This window comes from Microtus pennsylvanicus, chromosome X (genome assembly GCF_037038515.1).
Source record: "Microtus pennsylvanicus isolate mMicPen1 chromosome X, mMicPen1.hap1, whole genome shotgun sequence".
Lineage (NCBI taxonomy): Eukaryota > Metazoa > Chordata > Mammalia > Rodentia > Cricetidae > Microtus > Microtus pennsylvanicus.
Window position 1 is genome coordinate 108,239,128 of NC_134601.1, and position 15,063 is coordinate 108,254,190.

Consider the following 15,063-nt stretch of genomic DNA (forward strand, 5'->3'; position numbering starts at 1 on the left):
CACTCAACTGAAATGTAAAGAGTATTGATTTTCTGAATCATCATGGGAGATTCATTTTGGGGATGCTTAAACCATAGTATGTACTAAACAAATAGCACAACTCTTTTATAGATTAGCAGGGACCAAAAATGGTTATTAATTTGGGAATTGTAAAAACCGAACAGTTTCATTACAAATGTCAAGGAGCATATTGCCGGTCCATATTCTTTGAAGAAGGATTTTCATAAGCATTTAAATAACAAAATCACTTCTTCTATTGTATTTATTGTCCAGGAAAGGGAAAAACTAAATATGTTTAATCACTAAACCCTGAGTCATTTTCCACAGTATATAGAGTCAGATCCAGGAAAATGGAAGATTCATGCATTTGAGAGTGAAAGCTGAAAAAGATTTAGGAAAACTTATCACCTGGAGCTTTAAAATGTTGGATAGAGGATAGAGGAAAAAGGTTTTAGGAAAACCATTATTCTTCATTGTCCTATGAAACAGAGAGAGAGAGGCAGACAGACAGACAAAGACACACACAGAGAGAAAGACAAAGAGAGGAAGAGAGAGGGATAGAGGTGAACTTTGTCAGAATTTACATATTTGTGACTTTGAGATACACTGAAGAAATAGTTGACAGAAAGTTCATATATTGAGAAGTTATTTAAACACATTATTTATAACAACACATGTATCCAGAATGTTAAATACATTATAACAGCACATGTATTTAAAATGTATAGCAAAATCACTAATATCATTAATAAAAATACAGCTAATATAAATGAGTAATGATTTGAACAGAGAGCTATAGAAAATAATGAAATTGAATAATTATTTAACAAGTCACTTTATTCCTTCTAAAAATATAAAATAAAACTTCCAATGGAAACCATGACAAATGTATTATAATGTATCTGTGCCCAGTGGCTAAGTATTAGCAAAATGGTGGAGGCAATTATGTCAAATAGCTGCCTCCCTCTTTTCATATTGATCCTGAGCATCAAGCCAAGAAATACAGTAGCTGAGTTTTTGCAAAACAATAGTCAGTGAATCATACACTTGATTTGAAAAGGTCAGCAAACAGAGGAGCATAGCACCAGTCTGTAATTGGATTATAAAGAGGATTCTCCACTCATTCTTACTGACTGGTGGAAGAAAACAAAACACATGAAGAAATAATGAGAAATAATAATACTTTTCAGTCCACTGTTATTTTACTTTTTTGTTTTTTTGAGTCAGGGGTTCTCTGTGTAGCTTTGTAACCTGTGCTGAAACTCACTGTGTAGAACAGGCTTTCTTTGAACTCACAGAGATTCACTTTCCTCTGTCTCTTGAATGCTGTGATTAAAGACATGTGCCACCACAGCCTGGCTCTATTGTTATTTTTATATTTTTAGAATTTGGAGAACACATACATTCCATGAGTGCTACTAAACAGGAGATTGGGTCTTGGGGCAGGTTGGAAGGATATCATGGAAGAGCCTATGTGACTCAGGAACCCAGGTCTGTGAACCTGAACCTACATAATGTGTCAGTATTTCATATTTCATTCCATATTCCACAATTATTTCTTTGTAATTATTCAAAAAGTTGGTTTTTCATAGATATCTCTAGTAACATGCTTTTTAAAAATTGCTTGTTGATGATTTTCCACATATATAAAATATTCTGATAATTCTTCTCTCTGATGTCATCTCAATCTTGTCAAGTCCCCCCACCCAACAAGTATCTTACACACTATCAATAGTTTTAGCTTTTTGTGGCCCTATAAGTTTAATCAGGTCTATATGTGTACCCTTAATTTTGGAACTAATGCTTGGGCCTTAAAGACCTCACAAGTAGAAAGAATAGGGATAGACAATGTTCTTCCTACCCCAATTTATCCTTGGCCCATAGATCAGAAATGAAATGTATAATCCCATGAGACATGTCCTCTTTTATAACCTCCAGCACACAGGAAATGGCTAGTTTATGTCCAGTGTAAGCAAACATGCTAGCTGTGACTGATATCCAGAATCCATGACAAACTTAAAACAAAGTATGAGAAAAGTAACATAAAAAGTCAAATGTTGCGTGTCAGGTCTCTTCTGTTATTCCCAGCTCCACATCTTCAGATAAAAGTTCAGGACTCACCTGGAAACATGCTAAATGCCCCTCGACTGAAGAATGGATAAGGAAAATGTGGTACATTTACACAATGGAGTACAACACAAGACAGCAGGAAAAAATAATGACAACTTGAATTTTGCAGAAAAATGAATGGAGCTAGAAAACACTATTTTGAGTAAGGTAACACAGACACGGAAAAAGAATTATCACATCTACTCATGCATAGGTTGTTTTTAAACATAAAGCAAAGAAAACCAGCCTACAAACCACAAACCCAGAGAACTTAGGCACCAATGAGGTCACTAAGAGAGACTTACATAGATCTAATCTACATGAGAAATAGAAAAAGACAAGATCTCCTGAGTAAATTGGGAGTATGGGGACTTTGGGGGAGGGTTGAATGGGGAGGGGAGAGGCAAAGAGAAAAATGTAGATCTCAATAAAAATCAATTTAAAAAAGTTCAAGACTCACTTGCTATCTTGGAATATAACAACATTCAGTGAAAAAATACACAATATTGAAAGAGATGAAAGGAGTGCATATTGGAGGGTTTAGAGAGAGGGAAGAAGAAAGGCAGGGAATGAAGTAATTATGCTATAATTTCAAAATTGAAAGAAATAAAGATAGTAATAAAATATAATTTAAAGAAAGTGTCATGAATGGCTGACTCAATCTTTACAATGTTGTAGTTAGTAATCATGTTTAGCCAACCCAAAACACCAAAATGCTTACTGTAGGTTATTCCATGTGTCATAGAGGAAATCCACAGAGGATAAAAAAGTACTGCAGAGTCCTGATATTCTTGGTTGTTCCTAGAAATTGATAACAAGATTCTATGTCTAAACACAACACAGACCTTGGTTTTGATGTGTAAAGAAGTCAACTGGCCAGGGAGGGTTTTTGCTTTAGGAAATGTAAACATTGAATGTAGAGTCCATTTCCACATTATACAATTTTTCTGAACATCATTATTTTATAGACTGTTTTACTTGATTTGGTTTCTTCTCATTAATGATACCCGTATTTATTGCCAGTGGACATCTAGTAGCAGTTTTTCTATTACTCATACAGTTAAGCTTTGGTGATATCTCCTGTAACTCTATGTCACAGTCTTTGTTCAGTATACAGGAAAAATAAAGTAGTCAATATATGGAAAGACTTACAGATAGCACAGGACATATCAATAACCTTATAGGAGATCCTTCTTTAGTTTTAACATCTTATCTTCTAATAGCATGGTTACTTTGGCTCATAAAGCCCATGCCACAGTTTTAAATTCTTTTAACTGCACAGTATTATGCTTAGATTCAAAATGTGTTTTAAAGCACATGTGGTGTTTAAATGAATCCTATATGTCATATGCATATGCATTGTGACCTTTACCCACAAGTATAGTTCTGGAGGCAAAATGATTACTTAAATGCTCTCCCAAGGATAGTTCTTTCTGACAGGGACACTCAATAAATCATCCCAACAGAATCTGACCTTTAACTTAATCTTATTAGTTTAGGGATATGAGCTCATATACCATTCAGCAGGGCCAAAGATGAAATATTCGACACATGCAGGTTGTTGTGGTACTGAACCATTGGTTGATTCCATGAAACTCCCTCTAATTAACTGTATGAAAAGCTTTGTCAGCTCAGTTCCTTCACAACCAATATTTTGAGCTTCTGCAGAAGACTAAAGTCAGGCACTGCCATGGTAAAATTTCTACTGCTGGCTTTGGCATTTGGCCTGGCTCATGCGGAGGTAAATTCATTTGATCCATGAATAGGTTTGATGTTCTTCAATAGCACATTTCTGGGAATATGATGTGTTGTCCAGTTAGTCCATATTCATGAAATAACCTTTCTGACTTTTACTCAGTTACACTTTTCAGTCTGATTTTCTAGGATGAAACAAATGAAATAAGATAACAATGGGTTGAACATGCAGAGGTTAAGAGGGCAAAACATGAGCAACTCAAAGTTCCGGTTCAATGTGCTATGTTAATTGAGTTATTGCCCTGTGTTATTCTACATCCCTAGAAACATAATCTTGAAGTAATAAACAAAATATTATTTATTTATATTTCCAGTTAGCTTACGCATTTCTAGTGACTGAGATCAATTGTCTTTTCTGTTTTCTTTAGATTGAAGGAAGGTGGGATACCATTGCAATTGCTGCTGACAATGTGGACAAGATAGTGGAAGAAGGACCTCTGAGACTCTACGTTCGTGAACTTACTTGTAATGAGGGATGTAATGAATTGGAAATCACATTTTACGTCAAGTAAGAAAATGGTCAACCATGTAAACAGAGCAGAATATTTCCATTGTACAGATTTTATGTTGTTAAACTTACAGGGGAATGTTCTGGTTTTGGTCATGAAATTGAAGTCCTCATCTTCAGCAATGTGATTATTTTATTCTGTGATGGTTTAGCTCTAGACACCACACAAAAATTAGATATTGTCTCCAATTCCATGAGTGTTTCCTTAGAAATATGTTTGGTTGGAGGCCAGTGGTTGAATTTTGTGCCCAATTATTAGATTCAGGAGACTCTAGTAATTTAAGAGGTGTATGTGAACATTTGATTCAAAGTCACATATATTATCTTATTCAGTCAATGCCATCATAAAAAGTCTTCCAGGTCAGATAAATCTAATTTGTAAATCATTTACTTTCATGCTCTAGTTTCAAAGACATTCTATGACATTTGGATGACTATGTTCATTGTAAGAGTGTATAATGTCATAAGAACTAAGAAAGCCTAGAACTTTTTCTATGTTCTAGCTACAATTGTAAGGTTTTGTTTACAAATTAAATCACTTAAAACACATGCATATAATCCTAAATACATATTATGACTGGAGTAGAATAATAGAATTAACATATTGAAAGCCATACTCAGTGAATAGTGAAATTGGGATAAGAAAGCCATCAGAGTCTTCATAGCACTTGGAAAAATGCCACAAATAAAGGAAGTCATTTTTATGATTACACACAGGATAATATTTTATAAACAAGAATTAGGAGAAGTGAGGTAAGCTTAGGCACTTCTGTTCCAGCTCTGTACACTGTTCATAGATACTATTATTTCATCAAGTTTATTAAAATACTTGAAGGTCTTTATTATGAATTAAAGGTTATTAAGTATAAACCAGGGTTCCTCTGTTTGATTTTTAGTGCGAATGGCCAATGTTCAAAGACCAAAATCACTGGGTATATGCAAGAAGATGGCAAGTACAGAACCCAGTGTAAGTATTGGTTCTGGGAGCTTCCTCTATTAACAAAAAAACTGTGGGTATGAACACATACATAGATACCACAACCACTCATAGGTACATGAACCTAAAACTAATTTGGTTACTTGGAATGTTATCAATCCTTCCAACCAGCTGAGATATGCTACAAAGTTAGAGTACATTATAGGTCATCTGAAGCTTACATGGAGAAGAACACTATTAAATGAAGATGTGAGTAATGCTAACAAAATATCTCCAAATAGTGTCCTGCATAAAAATTTGTTTCTATATAATATTCAGTGTCTTTTCTTTCATACAGTATCTTGGTTTGTTATTGAACAGGGCTTCTATTCACTGATTGGTCTCAATGGCCTAGAAAATCTTTGCAAACTTCATGTCTCAGACTATCTAGTACTTATATTGCAGGCATTATCTATCATCCTGAATTCATGGAAAATTTAAATTAATGGTGCTATTTTAAAGTTTCATTTTCTCTTATTTCATACAGATCATAACATTTAGAACTTGGGATGAGACATTTCAATTTTGAAAAACAGGGGAAAATCTGTTTAAGAATTTCAGATTGACTAATTTAATTTTGTAAAAATTGCTAAGATAATAGCAATATTATTAAACTGAATTATACACAGAATGACCTTTGGTTTGATCTTAAAATAAGGGAGGGTGCATTCTTCTGGCAAGCCTATTATTTTCCAAGTTTAAATGGATATTTAAAGGAGCCCAGTAATAGAAAGTGACCAGATCCAAAAATCCTTTTTTTCCCATGAAACACACTTATCGTTTAATCAGTGTCAGTAAGTGGAAATACCACAGACAGACAGACAGACAGACAGACACACACACACACACACACACACACACACACACACACACACATACACAGAGAGACAGAGACAGAGGCAAATACAGAGATGGAGACAGAAACACACAGAGAGACAGACATACAGAATATGAAGGTCTGGAAAACCTAAAATGTTCATTCTTACATCTTTTGCATTCATAATCTTACAAGATGAAAACTTTTATGCATATCTCTAATTAGAACAGTAAGTCTTTTTGCATATGTATACATTTGCCCACTAAATATTACCATGGTGTGACACTAGAGTTTTACTGTTTCCAGAAATTGACATGTGGCCTTTTAGGATCTGGTTAAAGGGGAAAAAATAATCCCACAGGTCTTGATGCAAAGAATTCAGAGAAAATGGAATGTGTCTGTACCTAAAATTCACTATCAGGTTTAAAGAGTGGGGATATTGGTCACTGTATTATGATGAGATATGTAAAATGAATGACTATAGGAAAATATTTGCACACATGTGTCATATGATAGTGAATCAGACATGATTGCTAGAGTATGGATCAATATTAATGTTTAGTCAAAAGGTGACATCAAACAAAGTAGAAAGCTAAGTGACACTCATTTTGAAATGTTTCTATTATTACAGTTGAAGGTGATGTTAGATTTAAATCTGTGCATGCAACACCAGACAACATAGTCTTTATCAGTAAGAATGTGGATCGAGCTGGCCGGACAACAAACCTGATTTATGTTGTTGGTAAGAATGGTAGTGCATTTTTGGAATAGTAACAATGGTATCACCCTGTAAATGAAGATTATGTCAGATTCACCCTCGAAATACTTTATCATGGTATTTCCAAACTCCTGTCTACTAAATAACAATCTGATTGTTGTGTGGACCAACTTTTACATTATATTGTATTTTCAGTAGCATGGTCATTGCATACTAGAGGTGAGGGGAAGACTATTGGAAGTGTTTATGTTCATGTTTCCTCATTAGAAAGAATGAATCAAATATTATTATCTCACAGTTCAGGCAATTTTGAGTGTCATTTGACCCACTGTGTACTAAATTAAAACATGAACTCTAGAGTATAGAGTTGGGAGAAATGTGAAGGTTCCATTGACAGGCCTTCATGACTCTCTAGTGTTACGGTTTTGAAAGTACATAGGACTGAGATGAGTGAATTCTCTAGGAAATTTGTTTTATTTTTGATATATCATGAAACCCTGAAAATTGGTGTCATACTACCATATAGACTTCATTAAATATATCCATGAAATTTGAGGAAAATTTTTTATTGATTTTATTGATCCACCCAGAGTAGATAAATTTGGAGCAGTTGGGATTTTCCATTGTTTATCAAGGAGGGACATGAAGGAAGCAATGTAAATACTGAAGAATTCTACTGAACATGTCTGTGACATTGTCATTCTTGCAATGTAGGAAAAGGTCAACCTTTGACTCCTGAACAATATGAAAAACTTGAGGAATTTGCCAAGGAACAGAACATTCCAACAGAAAACATTCAAAATGTTCTGGCTACAGGTAACCTCAATGAATTTTATTTTTGCTCATAGCATACACACACACACACACACACACACACACACACACATATTATCTGTGTATCAATGTTTACATATATATATATATATAGCAAGTCTATCTATCTACAACTTTATATCTATCTATATACTCAGTAATATTACTGATTCAGATTATATATAGTCATATGAAATATTTCAGTTGCTATTTCCAGAAATAATCCTTGTGGGGCTGTTCTCATATTCTTATGAGAACATTTATGTCACTCTTTACCTTACTTATGTTCTTTTACAGATACTTGTCCTCAATAACGACCTTCTGTAGGTGAGTAGAAACAGAAGTCAGGCCTAACCATTTTGATATTTGAATAAATTTGTGCTTATTACATAAAAACTTATAAAAAATATGTGACCAAAGAAAAACATGGATTCAAAATTGGCAAAATCAAGAAAGGATATTATGTATCTTTTAAAGCAAAAATTCTTACAATGATAGAAATGAAGTATAGAATATTTTTATTTTTAAAACACTGTGAAGAATTTTATCTAATTCAGAATTGTTAATATTTTTATATTGAGGAATATTCCATCAAGAAAATATGTCTTCTCATTTGAAAAATCTTACTTTAGTTATGATTGTAGTGTATTATTTGTCACAGATATAGTAAAGCATGTTGATCTTTCAGTATATTCCTTGAAACCTTTCAATATAAATTTTTATGTAGCATCACAGAATGTCATTATTTTCTGTCAACTGTGCTCCTATACAATCCAAAGCACAAGATATTGGTGATTTCTGGGAAGGGAACTATTTGTGTACAATTTCTTCTCTATACTCAATATATTGTTATATTTAATTTTGCTTCTGTGAACTCTCAATGATGAAATCTTTCCTGTCTGTTCAATCATGTTTTAATTTTTGCTTTCATGTCAGCAGAGACGACAGGAAGAATGGAACTATGCATCATATCCTCTCACCATCACAACAGCATCACATATAAATCACCATTTCTTTTTAAAGCAATTCTCACCTCTCATGTGAAGTCAGAATACTACATACCAAACTCCTGACTTCCCTTTCCTTCCCCTTTTTATGATATGTGAGCTCATCTTACATTTTGAATGATTAAATAAAGTGTTTCAAGAAGCAATATTACCTTGTGAAAGGGATCTCATTCAAAAAGCATATAAACAGTCACCAAGCTAATTAAAATAACCACTCTAGTATAAGAAATGATATCTGCATTACTAAAACGTATAGAAATAATCAGAAATGTGACAATTACTGGAGATCATGAGCAAGAACACTGCAGAAGTGAATTTTATCTTGTGCTACATATTTACTTTCAGCTGAAAATTATGATTTGCAATTGAACAGTGCTAAAACTCCAAAATAGTTCACAGAACAAACTGTTTGGGTCTGTCTCCATGTTACACATTATTTAAAAGATAGGATGAAATATGTTTTCAAAAGTCAACATCCACTCTAGGTTCAAGGCAGGGGTTTTTAAAATACTGCCAGGATTCATGGTCAGGGAGCACAAACCAGAAGATGCACAAGAAATACCAAGCAGCAAGGAACATGGCAGTGAGTGAGGGAATGTTTGAGAGCTTGGAAAATTTCCAAGTAGCTGCATACAGTTAAATCTATGTGGCGGGGGTTTTACAAAAAAAAAAAAAAACACTTAGGCTATAGCAAATACTGACGAATATCTTGCATATCACCATAGAACCTTCATCTGGTGATGGATGGAGATAGAGACAGAAACCCACACTGGACCACTGGACTGAGCTCCCAAGGTCCCAATGAGGAGCAGAAGGAGGGAGAAGATGAGCAAAGAATTCGGGACCACGAGGGGTGCACCCACCCACTGAGACAGTGGAGCTGATCTATTGGGAGCTCACCAAGGCCAGCTGGACTGTGACTGAAAAAGCATGGGATAAAACCGGACTCTCTGAACATGGCGAACAATGAGGGCTGATGAGAGGCCAAGGACAATGGCACAGGGTTTTGATCCTACTTAACGTTCTGGCTTTGTGGGAGCCTAGCCAGTTTGGATGTTCAACTTCCTAGATATGGACGGAGAGGGGAGGACCTAAGACTTACCACAGAGCAGGGAACCCTGAGTGCTCTTTGGACTGGAGAGGGAGGGGGAGAGGAGTGGAGGGAAGTGGAGAAGGGTGGGAGGAGGGGGGAAGAAGGGTGGGAGGAGGGGGAGGGAAATGGGAGGCTGGGAGGAGGCAGAAAATTGTTTTTTTTTCCTTTTCTCAATAAAAAAAAGAGTATAAAAACACACAAAAAAGAAAATAAACATACTAAATTTATGATGTGTAAAATTAAAAAAAAAAAACCCTGTCACAGTAGAGCTAACTGTGTGCAGCAACTTGAAAATTTCCAAAGTTAGTGAACATCCTTATCCCCTACTACTGCATTCCTTGCCACATGGTGTCTCTTGTGAAGTTTCCAGTTTGTGCTCCCTGCTCATGAATCCTGGGCTTCTTTCTCCATGTACAGAATTGATTCAATTGTTTTTTAATTTGTCAAGCAAAGCATATTTCTCACTATTTAACCAGTACCAAGGCAGGAAAGTAAAGTGGCTCAGTACCATTCCTGTTGCCATCTGTTGATCGCAGCTAGTCATGACTCTGCAACCGCAATATCTGCTGGACAATAAAATTATTACATCTGAAACAATTTAATGGATCTCATAACAGGTAATTAATAAATCAATATGGCAAACTACTTTAACATTGAAACTTTTAGTAATGTTTTTGCTAGTAGTATGGATTATATTTTGCGAGCATTATATATGGTTATGATGATACATCCATTTATTGGATATTGGGACTCAGTGTTTTTTTTCATATTATATCCTTAAGAAAATGGTTTGATAACAGAGCCAAGAATGAGGCACTTTTAGAAATAATACAGTCTTTACAAACTAAGAATGAACAGCTAGTTAACAGGATTGATATCATCAAAAATCAAAACCATTTTCTTGTAAAGTATAGTGAAAAAACAATCATTCAAATCAATAACTATAAGAGCCACCCTTATGGTAATAGTGAAGGCAAAGGTATTCCACATTGTAGTGAACCCATAGGTCAAATTAGCTTTCTGACAGCTCTTAAATCTGTCACCATTCTCCATTAACCAGATATCTTTTTTACAACAAACACAGGAGAATTCCACGGCCTGGTTGATTCTTCAATATGGTCAGAATCTGGTTGCTCTTACAACAGCTGTTCCAATGCCTTTAATTTATCTTCAGCTAGAGGCCACTGTTTGATCCATATTGGCTTCTCAGTTAGCCATTTTAAAGGTAGGGTTGCTGGTTTGTCTAAAGGTTTGCTATTTGCTGTATGTTCTTGTACTGACTGAATGGCTGGTGACCTTTTTCCATAATACCTCATCATATCCTTCCCAGAATTACTAGTTCCTAAATCTACAGGAATGTAAATCTGGGTATTCCATTGCTGTAGCAGCTCATGGCCCCATAAATTTATTGCAATATTGGCTATTTATGGCCTTAATCTTCCTATTTGCCCTCCAGGCCCTATGCATTCAACCATATTGTGCTTTGTTTTACACGAGATAGGGTTCCAACTCCCAGGAACTGAACATCTACCTCTTGAAGAGGACAATTCCGATGCCAAGATTCCGGAGTAATGATATTTACATCCGCACCTGTGTCTAATAAGCCTTCAATCAATAAAAATGCCATTTATACAGACTCTTAACTTTGGTTTTTGATCATTAATAGAAGTCTGCCACATATATGTTTACTCTTACCCACTGGATTTTTTGACTCATCCTTCACATGTAATTCATCAGTTAGACTAGTATTACTTTTTACAGCAGACATTGGGGTTTTTAATTTTCTTGGGGAGACACATTCTCCACTGTAACTTGGAATGACTGGGCCACTTTTGGCTTGGGGGCCTGCGAGAGGAACCTCAAGGGGTTTCCTGATGGTATCTGGTTGCCTTGTCTGTTGTTGACCTGCATTCGTTGGACCAATGTTGGCCTTTACCACATCTCCTACATATACCTGAAGGTTGAGGTCTCCTATTTTTGTCATTCACAGAGGAGATATTATTCCTAGAAATTCTTTGCCTGCAATCCCCTTTCAGATGTCCTAATTTACCACAATTAAACCACATGGCAGTGTGATGTCTCCACATTCCTTTGGAAATCGCTTCTCCTTCCCAACATTCATTATTATAGGCAAACGTCTCAACATTCTTTGTATGCTATATCCATTTCTCCATAGGTGCTGATCTAGACCTTAAAGGCCCAAATATCTTTTTACATTCTAAGTTTGCATTTTCAAAATCCAAAGAATCAGGAATTATTCATCTAGCTTCTGAGTCTATTTCGCCTATTTGAAGAGCCTTAATTAATCTTTACCAAAAGTCAGTAATGGTGCTGATCTAGACCTTAAAGGCCCAATTATCTTTTTGCATCTTATGTTTGCATTTTCAAAAGCTAGAGATTCAAGAAGTCATCGTCTAGCTTCTGGGTCTGTTACCCCTATGTCCAGAGCCTTAATTAATCTTTGTAAAAAGTCAGTAAAGGGTTCTCTGTCCCTGCCTAATCCTGGTATATAATTTGACCCTTTTGTACTGGATCTTGTATCCTATTCCAAGCATTTAAAGCTGCTTTGTGAAATAATGATAATACTTCTTCATTGTAAAGAGCTTGGACCTGTTGATCAGCATACACTCATTCACCAAGAATTTGATCTTGGGAAACCTCCACATCTTTTCTTCTTCCTTGCTGTTCCATATGTTTGGATTCTTCTCTGAAATAAATTCCAAACATCAAGAAAGGTCCATCATCTAAAACTGCAGACACTAACTGAGAGAAATCATGGGGTGTAGCTCTGACATTAGAATCCCAAGTCCTTATCATTTCCTTAACAAATGCAGAGTGCAAGCCATAATTAATGACAGCTTGCTTAATTTCTTTTAGATCATTCATTTCTATTGGCATCTATCTAGCTTCTTTGACTCCCTTTGAGCCCTTAGAAGTTGATGCTTTGTCAGAATAAATTACAGGGTATGTCGCTAAAACCCTGGGTAAGCCAGTTCTAATAGCTGTTGGTGACATTGTATGCTGTCCTTGTGCCTTCTCACTCTGTTCACCAGCTCCAATAATTTCTTCAATCATTTCAAATCTTTTTATCATTGTCTCTTTTAAATCTTGAATCTTCTGACCTGCATGTGTTTCTGGTGATTTCACTAAGGTATCAATTTTTTGGTCCCCATTCTGCACCTGTGCTCCCAAGGCTTTAATTTTTTCCTTCAAAGATAACATGTCCTCCTGAAACTTTTCTTGTATATCATGTAGATTCCCATCTTGGAGGTACATTCTGTCTGTTACCTTATCAAAACTGTGATAACGTCTGAACGTCAAATTCAACAGCCTTAACCCTTTCAGGTAACTTCATAGTACCCTTGGATATGGAATCAGTTTTGTCTATCATAGTATCCACTTGTTCAGATAACCTCTGATTTGCAATAATTTTAATCCTTTCTACTAGTCATTAATTATTAGTCCGTAAAGATTGTATCATTCTTAGGAATGCCATATTCTTCCTAAATGATAGAATATGGAAAAGAAAACTGAAACCTAGTAACCAGTAAATTAAGGTATCATCATAGTAATATAAACCTCGCATGATATAATCCATTGTATTAGTAAACAAAGCAGTAAAATTTGCATTGGAAATGAAAACTGCCATATTACCTATTATCCAGAAGGTGGCACTGCTGCCAAGTCATAACTAGAACTGAGATGACAGTCCCAGACAACAGCCCTATGCACAATCAGGAAGTGAGCCTAGTCACTCGAAGCAGAGCTGAAAGCCAGAGTGCCAGAGGAGGTCAGTGGCTGCTTTTTTAAAGAGAAAGAGACCACTCCCCAATGGGCTGGTATCCCAGCAGCTATTGGCTGAAGGAGTGGAAGGAATTCCCACAACATGTCTGTTCTTGATTTAATTTTGTTAAATGATATTTATCCAGAAAATTGTCCATTAACTTTATCTTTTCTAATTTTGGACAGTACATGTTTTCGAAGTATGACTTGATGATTCTCTGGATTTCCACCATGTCTGTTGTTATGCCTCCATTTTCATTTCTGATTCCATTAATTTGGATATTCTCTTTCTACCTTTGATTAGTTTGGATAAAGGTTTGTTATTTTGTTGATTTTCTCTTAGAACAAACACTTGGTCTCATTGATTTTTTTTATTGTTCTCTTTGTTTCTGTTTTCTGATTTCAACTCTCAATTTGAACATTTCCTTCCAACTAGTCATCCTGGGATAGTTCTCTTCTTTTTGTTCTAGACTTTTCAGGTGTCCTGTTAGATTATTTCTATGGGATTTTTCTTGCTTCTTCAAGTAGGCATTTAGTGTTATGAACTTTCCACGTAACACTGCTTTCATTGTGTCCCATAAACTTGAGTATTTTGTTTGGTGACTTTCATTGAATTTTAGGAAGTATTTCATTTCTTCGTTTATTTTTTTCTTGACCCATTGATGATTCAGGTGAGCATTGTTTAATTTCTGTGTGTTTGTAGGATTTTTGAATCTAGTGTTGCTGTTGAATTCTAATTTTAAGGCGTGGTCAACTGATAAGCTACATGCGCTTATTCAATATTTTTGTATCTCTTGACAATTGTTTTGTTACCTAGTATGTGGTCAATTTTTGAGAAGGTTTCTTGAGTTTCTGAGAAAAAGGTATATTATGTTATATTTGAATGGAATGTTCTATAGGTATCTGCTAAGTCCATTTGAGTCATAACATGTTCTTTCCCTTATTTCTCTGTTAATTTTCTGTCAGATAGACCTGTCCAGTGTTGGAATGGGGTGTCAAAGTCTCCCACTTTAGTGTGTTTGTTTTGTTGTGTGATTTAAGCCTTAGTACTGTTTCTTTTACATATGAAGTTACCCTCATATTTGGGGCATAAATGTTTATTATTCAGATATCCTCTTGATAGATTTTTTTCCTGTAACTAATATGAAATGTCCTTCTTTGTCTTTTGGTTTATTTTAGTCTGAAGTCTATTTTGTTAGATATTAGAATAGCTATACCAGATTTTTCCTTAGTTCCATTTGATTGGACTTTTTTTCCAATCCTTTATTCTGAGGCAATATCTCTCTTTGAAGTTGAGGTGGGTTTCTTGTATGCTGCAGAAGGATGGATTGTGTTTTCATATCCAATATGCTAGCCTGTATCTTTTTATAGGTGAGTTGAGTCCATGTATATTAAGGGATATTATTGACCAGTGATTGCTAGTTCCTGTTTTTTCTAGTTTTCATAGTTGGAGATTTATTGTGTGTGTTTTTCCCTTCTTTGGG

General features: G+C 35.2%; 1 protein-coding gene across 1 annotated transcript; it reads left to right on the forward strand.

Moving 5' to 3' along the window:
• The first annotated feature begins 3,799 nt into the window (after positions 1-3,799).
• On the forward strand, positions 3,800-8,010 carry LOC142840484 (odorant-binding protein-like). Its single transcript, XM_075956979.1, has 6 exons — positions 3,800-3,850; positions 4,233-4,372; positions 5,269-5,339; positions 6,797-6,907; positions 7,598-7,699; positions 7,994-8,010. The coding sequence occupies exons 1-6, from the start codon at positions 3,800-3,802 to the stop codon at positions 8,008-8,010; spliced, it is 492 nt and encodes a 163-aa protein (XP_075813094.1).
• The last annotated feature ends 7,053 nt before the right edge of the window (positions 8,011-15,063 follow it).

Bases quoted from the DNA above. Each gene is read 5' to 3' on its own strand.
- LOC142840484 (XM_075956979.1), top strand. From the start codon at position 3,800: ATGGTAAAATTTCTACTGCTGGCTTTGGCATTTGGCCTGGCTCATGCG. The intron at 3,851-4,232 runs GTAAATTCATTT...TGTTTTCTTTAG, and splicing joins TTGGCCTGGCTCATGCGGAG to ATTGAAGGAAGGTGGGATAC. The intron at 5,340-6,796 runs GTAAGTATTGGT...CTATTATTACAG, and splicing joins TGGCAAGTACAGAACCCAGT to TTGAAGGTGATGTTAGATTT.